Below are 14,110 nucleotides of genomic sequence, written 5' to 3'. Positions count from 1 at the left end.
TAAAGGTAGTTTTATTGACAAGACAAAGTTAAACAGCACAGTCATTGTGTAAATTCTATGATAGTACATATGATTAGTACAATTTGGGATGTATAATCTAGGGAGTCATAGAGTTCTTTAATAATAGTCAATTTATTACTTATTTTTAATGGATAGGGGAGTTGTACTAATACACAAATAATTGTACATTTCTTAATGACCTACAGCACCAGCCCAAAGTTGAAATATATTTCCTGGAGACTAAGCATTCTCAAAACACATATGGATATGTAATTTTTTAAAATTATACAACAAAACATGATTCAATACTGCAAAATAATAGGGTGAGCTCATTTAAACTTTTTTTTACATTCCTAAGGGAAGGTGTCACAATATAGGGATAGACTCACATAACGGATTTCTTTTCTATCAAGACTAGTCTGGAGTGGTCGAGAGAGCGGTTCTTTACCCTGACAGCACCAGAGTATTAGAATAGGGCCACTTTTACACAACCATAATATGCAGCTATGTTTATGTCAGTATTGAGGATAACAGTCTCTACCCAAACTATGATGTGTTAAATTCAGGAGCTTAGACCTACATCTAGACTGGGATTACCATCTATATCGTGCTTATCAATAAGTCGTTCAAGACAAAAATATATTTGGGAAGTCCTGTGTTCTTGCTCACTCCTTTCACTTATATTACTATTTCCCTCTCACTATTATTGTTCTAGGCTATGTGTGTACCATGAATCATAAAAATAGGGATGTGTAAAAAAAAAAAAAAAAAAACATTTGCGCAAAAATTTTAAAAATTTAATTTTTTTTATATTCAAAACTCTCTTTTCCTAAGAAAGATAGTCATTCCACATGAACGGATTATTAATGCAACATCTACAACATGTCTACTTTAGGGTGACGTCATTTGGTGAACGCCCTTTTACATGTTAGGATGTTAGAGGGCTTTGAAATTTTGCTGCAATTTTTAGCTTTTTCAACTTAGATTTTTTTAGGGACCAGTTCAGTTGTGAAATGAATTTGTGGGGCCTGTATGTTAGTTACCCCCATAAATCCCTCACAGTAAAAACTGCACCCCTCAAAGTATTCAAAGTAACATTTCATGAGCTTATTAACCCTTTAGGTGTTTTGCAGAAATATAAAGGGGTAGTGCGGCGCTCAGAAATTATTCACAGAATAACACACATTACAAAGTTATACAACTTTGTAATGTATGTTATGTCTGTGAATCGCCCCATTCCCCGTGTCCCACCACCCCCACCCATGTACCCGGAAGTGTTGGTGCATTATACATTACCTGATCCGTGTCGAAGGCCGTCCGCCATCTTGTGCCAAACGTCATCTTCGGACGGACGGCCGAGTCGCTGCCACCCGTCCCCCCTCCGGCGCGTCACAATTGTGCTCAGTTAATTTTTGGGGGGGCAGATCTTCTATTTTAATAAATTTTTTCCTCTTACACAGCATATACTAACTGAGAAATACCACTCACTACTTATTCCCCTTATTCGAGTGTTTCTAGAAATCCCCCATACAGTATGTAGCTGTAGTGGTTCACCTGACTCAACCACAGACCTCAGACATGACAGAGGCCTGGGAAATTTTGGGGACTTTTTTATTTCAGGTTTTAGCCATTTAGCCAATATACCATGTCACAGAGGCTTTGCGGTGCCAAAATATTTGTGTAAGACAAGTTGACGTTTCCATCGGTACTATTCTAAGGGACATGTGACACCCTGATAATTTTTTATAACATTTTTTATGAGGTGGTATGAATAAAAAAACACAATTTAGCAGCTGTTTTTCCACATTATTTTGTATGCTGTTTACTGTACATTACATATGACATGTATGTTATCTTTATTCGTCACGTCGGTACGATTACACTGATATCCATTTTATATAGCTTTTGTTATAGTTTATGGCATTTTTACTATAAAAACTGTTTGTGTCTTGCATATTGTAAGAGCAGTAATATTTTTTTTTCCGCCAATGGAGTTTTGTGAGGCTTTTTTTTTTTGCGGCGCACAGCTCCGAGAGGGTCGGAGGGAGCGGATCTCCCTCCGGCTGTCCCATAGACACTGCGGTTGCCTGGACCACCGTGCCTATGGGGTTAACTGCCGGGGGGTGAAGTGCGGCTACCCTCCGGGCAGGGGCAACGGAGGGAGGCTGTGTGACACAGCCTCCTCCCACTGCCCAATCGTTGTTAGGGACGTTAGTATTGTATTGCCCCCCAAAAGTTATACAAATCACCAATATGCACTTATTACGATCATCCTCTCCAGCAGCCACAGCCCGCACAGCTCTGGGAGTCGGGTTGTGACATCACCATTTTATCCAGGAAGTGAAGCCTTGATGCAGTAGTAAGTACAGGAAAAAAAGCACTTTCCCATAATAAGTGGATATTGGTGATTTGTATAACTTTTGGGGGGCAATACAATACTTTAATAAAAAATTTTGCCGGACTTCTCCTTTAAAGCATGGGGAGGGTGAGGAAGTATGACGTGGGCCCTGGACCGAGGCCCATGTCATACTTGCAATTGTGGGGTGTTGGCGAGATTTACAACCTAACGATTTCAATGCTCCATGATGTATTTTTTCCATGCAAGATCCCTAAAGGGGTACTCAGTCAGAAATCTTTTTCTTTCAAATCAACTGGTTTCAAAAAGTTATATAGATTTGTAATTTACTTCTATTTAAAAATCTTCAGTCTTCCAGTACTTATCAGCACTGCTCTGGACAGTTTCTGTCTGGTTTAGGGGTGGCAGCAGAGAGCAATGGGTCAGACTGAAAAGACAACACCACTTCCTGCTGGACATACAGCAGCTGATAAGTATGGGAAGACTAGATATTTTGCAAATAGAAGTAAATTACAAATCTATATAACTTTCTGAAACCTGTTTATTTGAAAGAAAACGATTTTCGCTGGAGTACCACCTACTAGTAGTTGTGCCAAATTCAGCAATAACGAGGTTATTATGATTTTCTTTCAAACTATTTCTGCTACTTATAATTAGATTTGTGCAGAACTAAAAAAGAAAAAAAAAAGTATGTTTTTGTCTTGTTTTTTTTTTTATATAACTGGAAGCTCTTATTTTAATCAATTTTCAGTACAAAACCACCACTGGATTCAATTTTCGGAAGCAGCCAGCAAATCTATCAAACAGACTCGTTCAAGTCAACAAAGAACTGCAGGACTAGCCTGTCAGGCAGCATCGTGCCCAGACGGTATCCAGCATTTCCAAAAAAGTTAATGCCAGGTTTATTCATAAAGTAATTTATCATTTGCAACACACGTGCCTATAAGGAGAAATGCATATGAATAAAAAAAGGAGAAAAACTGCATACAATGGACACATCCATACTATACATTTTAAAAGACACACATATACTTATATACCTAAGAAATCAGTTGACACAGTGCACAAACTGTTTTGTTTACTGTGTGCTGTCTTCTCTAGAGATTTCAATTTAACTCAATGTGTGACCACGACATGCTACATAATTGTATATGTTTTTAATGATCCTATAGCACCAGCTGAAATGTTGCATGGCAATCAATAAGCCCTTACATCTCTGGCAACACATGAGAGCAGTGCCATGCATCACTGTCAAAGTCCCTGTGCTCTTTACGGCTGGTAAAAAATGATGAGCTTCTGTCATCCTTCCGTAGACTTAGCAAATAAAAAAAAAATATGTAATCAAATTCACTTTAACCCATTAGCTTCTATAGACAACATGTGTTTACCGGGGGGGGGACCCCATTAGATCCCATGACACAACCTAAAGGGGTATATTCCACCCCCAAAAAATTTCCGATTGTTAAATAGCCCACCCATGCCTCCACATCATTGCTCAATGACATGGATGAGTCATGTGAATAGGTGGAGGACATGTTAACCATTGACATGAATTCAGTGGTCCGTGCCTCCAGTAAGAGAGCGCACCCTATGTGTGCGTCAGCTTATGAATGCTGAGCAAAGCGGTACCAGCTGATAAAATCTACACATAGTCAATATGATTGGTAGTGATTGCGTGTGTGTTAAGCAGCTATCGCTACCATCTTGTGTTTAGGGTTATCGCTCTCTATGACCTGCCCCCGGAGGGGTTGCAGGAGTATTGCCCGAGCAGGCACAAAGCCTGTCTGGTCTTGTATCTGTGCCCCTTATGGCTCTCTGTGACCTTCCCCCTCAGTCTCCTCAGTACTCCATCACCGCCCCCCCCCAAAGTCGCCGCTGGGCATAAGTACTCTGTCTATTGGCACAGTAGAGCCGAGAAGGCGCACAGCCCCTATGTGTTTGGTTTCTATTTGTGCTCCTTATCACTCTGTGACCTTCCCCCTCTGTCTCTATCTCCTTCCACCTAAGTCCCATTCCCCCTCTGCCTCCTCCTTGTAGCTCAGGACTGGTGGCAGCTACAAAGACGGAAGATGGCTAAAAAAAACTCAGGGGGACTTGGTGAGTAAGATAAACTGTAAGCATTTCATGTTTTAGCTCTAGGGTGGAATACCCCTTAAAGGAAAGAATTTCAGGAATTTTCTGATAAATCGGAACAACTGAATAAGGTAATACTAGCTGAATTATATACATTGGTCAACTACCTGCATAATGAGTAATGACAAAAATAATAATTATGGGACTGTTTCCTTAATAAGAAATGTTATAACAGAAGCTAAAGCTTTACAAGAGAACAGACAAGAAGTTATTTAAGATTTACTTACTTTACTTAATAATAATAATAATAATAATAATAATAAATTTATTTGTATAGCGCCAACAGATTTTATAATGCGTACAAATGTTTTTTGAGTGACCACATATTCTGTCATTTTAATACAATAGAAGATGAATTCATATTAATAATTAGAATCTATACAGACTACCTCCAAAAGCTGAAAATGTACATGGGAAATTACTTTAGTAAACCCTATGGCCCCGAATTCTGCGTCGGAGCTCTCCACCGCGCTCAGCGTCCTGCTGTGAGTAAATAAGAGGGTGCGTGCGCGTCCGCTTCCTCCCCTGTCCGCTCAAAGAAAGGATGTTGTTTCTTTGAGCGGAGAGCAGCGGCAGCGGAGGAGCGAGTGCCCTCTCCTTCACTCAAGGCAGACACTGAGCATGGCGGCATTCCGGAATTCTGCCGTTTTTGCTCAGTGTGAACGGGGCCTATGATAAGTGGACAGAATGAAGGGCAGAATTTTTAAAAATATGTGCACCCATTTGCATTTGCATCAATAAAGTTAAAAACAAAAAACACATACTCCTGTTATGGTTCAATTTATTAATTTAATGATAAGAACAAGGTAACTTTACTGGTCTTTACTGGCTAAAACTGATGCCATTTATACTGATGACAGTATATAGAAGTAAAGTAATTCCTCGGTGTGTTTATAATGCTAATTTGTGATCAGACATAGAACCCATTCGGAAATCACAGCCTACTCTGTATGTTTTTTGTGACACCGTGTTTACTACTGTTTATCTGAAAATTTATACAAATAATTTATGAAAACAAACAGGTGATAAAAAAAAAAACAGTAAAAAAAAAACAAAAAACAATTGCTGACTACTTCCTTTAACCCATTCTATAGCTAAAACAATACTGCCAATGCACTCCATTTTCAGAATTGATGGAGCTTTCAAAACCACAATCTGTAGCTTTCAAGCTTGCTATTATTTCCCTCTAGGTGCAGCTCTCAGAGCACACAGGCTTCCAAGTAGAATGGGGTGGCCCTGGCCAAATATTGAAAAGCTTATAGATCAGTCATCATTGTAGTGTAAATCCCTTTTCAAAGTATAATGTCTGCGTTCAGAGTACACTTGTGCTTAGACTCGGTTCACTTGTCAAATACAAAATTTGAGGTCGTTGAAAGCCCAGGGGCAACGCCATCTATTCTCAAACTCATTTTCTGCCTCTATTTTGACAGAGAAATGGGATTTTCAAATGTAAAAATAATAAGCAGCACAGGAGATAAAGTAATAAAAGAGCTTTGTGTATACATTTTGTTAGGACACGGTCTGCCTGGACAAAGTGAAAACATAAGGCTTACATACTTAAATGCGGGCAGTGAAAAACCTTAAGCTAAGGGGTAGTGTGTTAAATCACAAATAAAGAAAAATTTACATATCTGTATTTTAAATAGGAAAGAATAAACAATATGCCATGGGCCCCATATCATGCTATAAAAGTCTGGCGGTCTGTACTAGGTTGGGTTCACACTGCGTTTTTGCTGTCCATGGAAAAAACAGGTGCATACAAATGCATCCATTTTTTTATCTGTTTCCCTTTGTCTTGATTAAAAAAAGAATAAAATGGATCCCTTTTTTAGCATACATAAAAATACATTTGATCACATTTTTCTGTACGCTTTTAAAAAAAAAAAATCAGTTTTGGTCCTTTTTTTTTTTTTTTTATAATGGAACTCAATGAAAAAACAGATCCAAAATATCGCACCCTTTGAGGACCAGGCCCAAAATGACCCAGTGGACCGTGCAAATTTTGATCTTAGGGTTTTCGTTTTTCCCTCCCCCCCTTCTAAGAGCTCTAGCACTTTCAGTTTTCTATCTACAGGCTGTGTAAGTGCTTGTTTTTTACAGGAATAGTTGTACTTTGTAATGGCGTCTTTCATTTTACCATAACATGTATGATGGAACCCAAAATTATTATTTATGAAGATATAAATTGGTGAAATCGTAAAAAAAGAATGCAATATGGTAACTTTTGGGGGGTTTCTGTGTTTACGTAATGCACTATATATGGTAAAAGTGACATGATGCCACTATTCTATAGGTCAGTCCGAACACAACCACATGCAGGTTTACACAGATTCTCTAATGTTTATAAAAATTTTAACGAAATACTTTTTTGGGCAATTAATTATTAATAAAATGGGCCTATTGTAACGCTTATAACGGTTTTATTTTTTTACCTACAGGGCTGTATGGGGTGTCATTTTTTCCACCATGATCTCTAGTTTTTATTAATACCATATTTGTGAAGATCGGACGTTTTGATCACTTTTTGAATTTTTTTTAAAAATATAATGTAATATAAAAATCGGTAATCCGCACACGTTTATCCCTCTTTTCATGTACGCAGTTCGCTGCTCGCAATGATGCTTGTTATATTTTAATAGATCGGACATTAACACTCGCTACGGTATATTATATGTTTGTTTATTTATTTATTTTGATATGTTTTATTTAAATAGTGGGAAAGGGGGGTGATTTAAACTTTTATTGGGGGAGGGGTTTTGGGGTAATGTAATAGTGATTTTTACTTTTTTTTACACATTTTAAGTCCCTTTTTAAGACTTTTACATACATTTGTTCGATTATTCACACTGATCACTGATATGTCATAGGCGTAGCATTGATCAGTGCGATAGGCGATCTGCTCATTGAGCCTGCCTGTGCAAGCTCAGTGAGCAGATGTCCGATCGGACCGCACGGAGGCAGGTAAGAGACCTCCGGCGGTCCATTTCAACGATCGGGTCCCCCGCAGTCACACTGCGGGGGTCCAGATCGGTAAGTGACAGGGGACTCCCCCCTGTCACTTACACTTAAATGCCGTGGCCGCATCCGTTTAAGGAGTTAATGACCGCGGCCACGGCGTTTAAGGAGTTACTGACACGCTGCAGCCTGTCATTAACGGTGAGGTGCCAGCTGCTCACTGCAGCCGGCCCCCACTTCCTGTGAAGCGCGCTCCGCTTCGGAGCACGCTTCATAGCAGGAGAAGCACCCTGGACGTACAGTTACGCCCAGGGTCGTCTGGTGACAGACTTCCATGGCGTAACTGTACGTCCAGGGTCGTCTAAGGATTAAACCGTTATGGTAAACAGACAGCAAAATTGCAGTACGAACCCAGCCTTATATTATAAAATATATTATAAAGTTTTTAATTGCTCCACCTGACGTGTGTCATGGGGTGTGGGATCTTTGTGTAATTATTAGGGCCTTGATATACTTCTACTATGGCGGCATGACCATTATTAAAAACAAAACAAACAAAAAAAACAAACAACTTTTGATATGCCAGAGAGACATATGAAAAGTTTTGATCAGTCAGGCTCTAAGTGTTCAGATCCTGACTGATCATGAGCCACAAGGTCTTTTTAGGTAAAATAACGGCTATTGTCATAATCATTATTAATGGTCATTATTTAAAAAAAATATCGCCTAAAACTAATGACTTATCCTTATGGTGCGTTTATACAGAAAGATTTGTGTGACAGATTTTGGAAGCCAAAGCCAGGAATGGATTTGCAAAAAGGATAGATCCCAGTTAGGGATGGTCCGAACAGAGTTCGGTTTGGGTTCGTACGAACCCAAACTCTCGGGAATGATTCCCGCTGTCTGCCCGCTCCGTGGAGAGGGTGGATACAGCGGGAGGACCGCCTGGAAAACTGGGATACAGCCATAGCCATAGGCTGTATCCCAATTTTCCAGGCAGTCCTCCCGCTGTATCCACCCGCTACACGGAGCGGGCAGACAGAATCTGATGCCGAGCGTTCGGGTTCATACGAACCCGGACCTCGGCAGTTTTGGGTCATCCCTAATCCCAGTCTTTCCTTTATGACCTGTTTCCTGTTTATAGTCTGTTCCTGGCTTTGGCTTCAAAGATCTGTCCGATAAATCTCTCTGTGTAAACGCACCATTAGGAAAGGCAATCAATATAGGATTGAAGAGGGTCTGACTACAAGCTACACTCCCTCTCCCCTCAGTGAGCACCATTTCTCTTGTATTGTTCACCAGGTACAGCTTCACCTCCACACATTTTGGACTGACTGTACCACGTACTGCAGAAAGCTGCAGCTCAGTGACATTGAAAATGAAGTCACCTTTACATTTCTGATGGTACAAGGTGATACAACATTAAACACACATTTATTGTTATTTTGATGGGAAGAATTAGCTAATTTGTCTTGATTATAATTTTTCCCTGAATTCACCCAAGGGAAGAAAAATCCCTTGTCCCTAGAACTATTATATTCTCTATTTCTCTTTAACATACATATTTCATGTGTAAATGTATATGTGGCCTACTACTTTTTAGTTTTACATTTTGGAGACATCGTTTTAATCTTGATAGAACTTGTCTTCTCCAATATGTAATCAAAAGACAATTCAATTTTAAACCTCTGTTCTTCAAAAGTAGGACGCTTTTAGATCTTTCCCTTGACATACTGCATGCTGTGTAAAAGGTGCTCAAGATGTGGCACAACATGAACCTATTCAACAACCATATTTGATTTATTGTAATGTGCTTATAAAACAAAGAGAAGAATATACTATTCATGCTCACAATACATTGCTTTGAGACTCACTCAAAAGAAAGGCTGCCTTTTAAATCCAGTTTAAAGTCTTGTAACAAATTTTAGCCATCATAATAACACACTTGTTGAATACTTACCAATTTTAACCTCTCGAGAGGAATTCTGCTGGTGTCTACTTGAGATCGCTCCATCACATTTTCAAACCTTACTTCTGGGACAGCAATTGCGCACATTACATGAGCCCACCTAAACAAAAAGCACACACATGCATGTTTATTCAGTTAAAGAGGCTATGCAGTCAGATAAGGACACTAAATTAAAAAAAAAAAAAGAAGTAAAAAGTGTTCTGTTTGATGTGACTATCCCCTCAAAAATGTGGAAACAGTTTTCACACTGATCACTAGTACAGTCATGATAAAGTGTTGTCTCTAGTACACTTGTCAATTTTGCAGTAAATTGGGGCACAGTTTGCAGAGAATAACCTGTGCTCTCACATGCTGAGGATTGCATGCAACTGAAAACACACCCTTTTGCATTCTCCAATAGTTTAACCTGGCAGGGACAGATTGGCAATATTGCATACCTATTGGTGAATACAAGGGGGCATGGGTTTGGCTCAATGCTTTCCAAGTATGTGAGGATGTGGGCTCAAAGGTGGTTATATTAACCACAGCTGTACTGTGCTGCTAGAAGCATAGACAGCAAGATTGCAAAACTGTGCACACAGAGAAGGCTTTGCATGCAAATTCCCTGGTCAAAGGAGGAAAAGCAATACTCCACCCTGTAGACTGTAATGGCCCTTTCAGTGGGGCAGACTGATCTAATACGTCATCACTCGTTTAAGGAGTTTTTACAGAGTTCAATTATAGCGTCAGCAGGGCTGCACATATGATCGCTGGATTATTTGTGAGACCCTTAGGTTACATCAGTGCTGGCAGCACATTCCCTCTTTACACAGGGAGGTATGCTGCCAACTAACAATGATTTCCAGGCCGGCATTAAAGATCATTAAAGGGGTACTTCGGTGCTGAGAGGGAAAAAAAATCAAACATAAGGGGAAATTTATCAAACATGGTGTAAAGTAAATCCCTCCCGAGTCCGTCTCCAGGTCCCTGAAGTTGGTTTCCTCTATTTTTCTTAACTTTCTGGTTTGGGCTTTCCCATGATGCACTTTGTCTCCTGTGATGTCTGACTCTGTAAAACTGTTAGATGGCTTGAAGCTTGCTCAGCCAATCAGAGCTGAGCAACCTGAGTCATCTGACACAGGGGGGCTGGCTTAACAGGGCTCAGACACGCCTCCCTCTTGCTGATGTCATTGTCACAAAATGGCTGCCACAGAAAAGCCTGGGGACAACAGTCAGTAGGTAGGAATGAGTTTACTTCACTTCCTGGTGGGGGATTGATGGAGGGAAAGATAGGGAGGAGGGGCAGATAGGTGATTGAAGCTTATTACAAGGTTATATAGCTTTTCTAATGTGTTTCAATTACTGGGAAAAAGCTTTTTGCTGGAGTACCCCTTTAATATTCATCTGATTACTATGGCTTTTACACAGATTCATATTGGCGTATTTAGTCAATAATCTCCCCATGTAATAGGGCATTAAAGTAAATTAAAGTAATTAAAGTCCTGGCAAGGATGTGACAGGCAGAAGGGGAAGGGGGGAGTGTAACAATGAAGTATTTTTTACCTCTCCCCATGCCCGCGATAAGCCACCTAACAGGCCCCAGGACCCCCAGCGGAAGGCATTTTCCCCTGAGTTGCGATGATGTCACTACTCTGAGGAAAATTCCCGCCCCGGCTGATGGACAACTTGGTCACCCAATCAGTGACTGGAGCAGAGTCCCACCCCAGTCACTGACTGGCGTAGTGGCCAGTTCAGCAGCTGGGTTGTGACATTGACAGTGCAGGAGACCCCGGAGCCCGGTGAGGGTCCTGGAAAGGTGATCTGGTGCTGAAGAGGCATGGTGAAAGATGAGTTAGTCTTGTTTGTTATTTTACTCAGTGCCGTTCAATTAAAAAAAAAAAAAAAAAGGAAAAAAAAACCCTCTGAGGATAGACTTCTCCTTTAACCCTTTGAGGACCAAGCCCAAAATGACCCAGTGGACCAATCCAATTTTCATTTTTTCACTTTAGTTTTTTCCTCCTCCCCTTCTAAGAGCTCTAGCACTTTCATTTTTCTATCTAAAATGCCATGTAAGGGCTTGTTTATTTTATAAAGAATAGGTGTACTTTGTAATGTCGTCCTTCATTCTACCAAAACATGTATTATGGAACCCCAAAAATATTATTTATGAAAATATAAAATAGTGAAATTGGAAAAAATGCAATATGGTGACTTTTAGGGGGTTCCTGTGTCTACGTAATGCACTATACGGTAAAAGTGACATGATACCATTATTCCATAGGTCATTCCGAACACAACCATATGCAGGTTTACACAGATTTTCTATATATTTTTTTTTTTTTATGAAATCCTTCTGTATTTGCAATGAATTTTTAATAAAACGGCCTTATTGTGACTCTTATAACAGTTTTAGTTTTCCACCTACAGGGCTGTATGGGGTGTAATTTTTTTGCGCCATGATCTAGTTTTTATTAATACCATATTTGTGTAGATCGGACGTTTTGATAACTTATTAGTTTTTTTATACATATAATGTAACCAAATAAATAAATAAAATCGGTAATCCTGGCACTTTTTTCCCTCGTTTCTTTTACGCCGTTCACCGTACGGGTCGGCAATTGTGATATTTTAATCGATTGGACAATTATGATACGGTATACAATATGTTTATTTATTTTTAAATGTTTTTATTTATATTATGGGAAAGGGTAGCGATTTAAACTTTTATTGGGGGAGGGGCTTTGGGGTATTGTAAAAAACATTTTTCATTTTTTTTACTTTACACATTTTAAGTCCCCCTGGGAGACTATTACATGCAATCATTAGATTGCAAATACTGATCACTGCTATGCCATAGGCAGACTTAATGAGGAGATCGCTGATCAGACCGCACAGAGGAAGCTAAGAGACCTCCGGCATTCCAACACAGCGATCGGGACCCGGTATTCTCAGTATTGCTGAGGAAGGGGTGGATGAAAACAATGTTTACTTATTTCGCTGGCTTCAGGGCCTGCATCATGCTGCTCCGGTCCACAGTCTCCTTCCGCTTTCTGGTCTGAGATGGGACTTGAGACAGGATGTCTCAGGCCCAATCAGCAATTCAGCAGCAGAGGTGGGACATTGCTTCAGTCGCTGAATGGCTGAGAAGGCCTGAAACGTCACGTCTCAAGTCCCATCTGAGACTGGGAAGAAGCTGGAGACTGGAGCAAGGTGATGCAGGCCCCATCGCTGAACTCGAGGAGGTCAGTGGACGTCATTGTTTTCATCCACCCTCTACCTGGTGATACTTAAAAAAATGCAAAATATTTGAGAATTTTTTTTATTTATTTATTTATTTTTTATACCTGTGTTGTCCACTGTGCAGCTGTGGTCAAGAAAAAGGGCACATCTGCGCTCCAGGTAGGACCAAAAATGCTTTTCCTTGGTCCACGCCAAAACAGCTGTTTTTTAAATGAATACGTTTTGCTATGTAGACCTAAAGCATTCAGACAAATATACCTACAAACACATCCCAGGAGTTTTGCTAGCCTAAAAGTCATTATGTGGCATGTTTTGTGAGTTTGACAATCAAGACTTATTCTACAACTAATGAAGAAAATATGCTGGCGTATGATAAGGTTTTAACAGACATTGACAAAGGAGTTTCATTAGCTCCAATAAGTGCATATTTGTTGCAGAAAATAAACAAGACCAATCACTATGTTTTCAAATCTAAATACAGCCAAAAGGGTTGAAAAACATACCATTAATGCGCTTTTAATCCAAGCAGTCACAGAAGGCTCTTATCTGAGTGGCCTTACTTACTTTTTAGAAAAGTTACTAATTCTAGTTCTGACTGTTGAAAAGTTAATAGGCCCTAAAAACATCAATAAAAAAAACTAGCATTTCAATCATATGTGTAACTTCACTGTTACATTGTATATTAAAAACTATCTAAATTTAAAGAACTACTATGGGCGGGAGGACTTTTTTCAGCACTTGCCTCCCTAGCTCTAGTGCTGGGGCCTATATCACGCTGCTTCGATCCCTGGCCGCTCAGATGTGACTTGAACAGCTGGAGACCGGAGGACCAAAGCAGTGTGACGCGGGCCCCAGCGATGGAGCTGGGGAGTTAAGTGTACATCATTGTCTTCATCCCCCCACTTGCTGCAGATCCTGTATGTGTGAACGCACCCTTAATCTGCTCATAGGAACAACCTATTATTGTTTTAAACCTAAACCATTCATTTTTATTTCCGTTCTGCAGTTTATATATTTAGACAGTTGTATATTTAACCAAATCCTTTAGAACCTTAGGCACAACTAAAAAAAGGAAGTATTTAGAAAGTGACCCAAGACTTACTTATTATCTGTTGTTTGCTTGAGAGCTCCCCCTCGTAGACTGCAGAGGCAACATTCCTACAAAAGGTTGGTTAAAAAAAAAAGGATTTAAGAGAATTCACATTTTTTTATTCAACACGTAGAAAAGTGCCAAAATTAATAATGGAGATGCCTAACATTTATTACTTCTACTACAGCAAATTGTTTTCTAATAGGCTGTTTAACAAAGCATCAGTTAAGAAAAGTCAATATAGAACAGTTTAAAGTTTCAGAGAAGAACCGCTCTGTACTCTGTACAAAAGATGAACAATTAAGAGAACAATCCCAATTTCTCCACCTGCAAATATATCAATGTTCTAAAACTATCGCAATGGCATTCCAATAAAGGGTTTTTTTTG

General features: G+C 39.6%; 1 protein-coding gene across 3 annotated transcripts in view; it reads right to left on the bottom strand.

The window, feature by feature from the left end:
* The window catches only part of KDM4C (lysine demethylase 4C), a 283,487-nt gene that overhangs the window by 49,271 nt on the left and 220,106 nt on the right, over nt 1-14,110 (bottom strand). For all 3 annotated transcript variants that reach the window (XM_069961946.1, XM_069961945.1, XM_069961944.1), the window contains exons 16-17: nt 13,735-13,790; nt 9,405-9,513 (exon numbers count right to left, since the gene is read on the bottom strand). In XM_069961946.1, coding sequence (XP_069818047.1) covers nt 9,405-9,513; nt 13,735-13,790 — 165 coding nt within the window. The remainder of the gene's footprint in view (nt 1-9,404; nt 9,514-13,734; nt 13,791-14,110) is intronic.

This window comes from Dendropsophus ebraccatus, chromosome 3 (genome assembly GCF_027789765.1).
Source record: "Dendropsophus ebraccatus isolate aDenEbr1 chromosome 3, aDenEbr1.pat, whole genome shotgun sequence".
NCBI classification, from domain to species: domain Eukaryota; kingdom Metazoa; phylum Chordata; class Amphibia; order Anura; family Hylidae; genus Dendropsophus; species Dendropsophus ebraccatus.
Note: the sequence above shows the minus strand (reverse complement) of the source record. Positions and strands in the feature narration are given on the sequence as shown.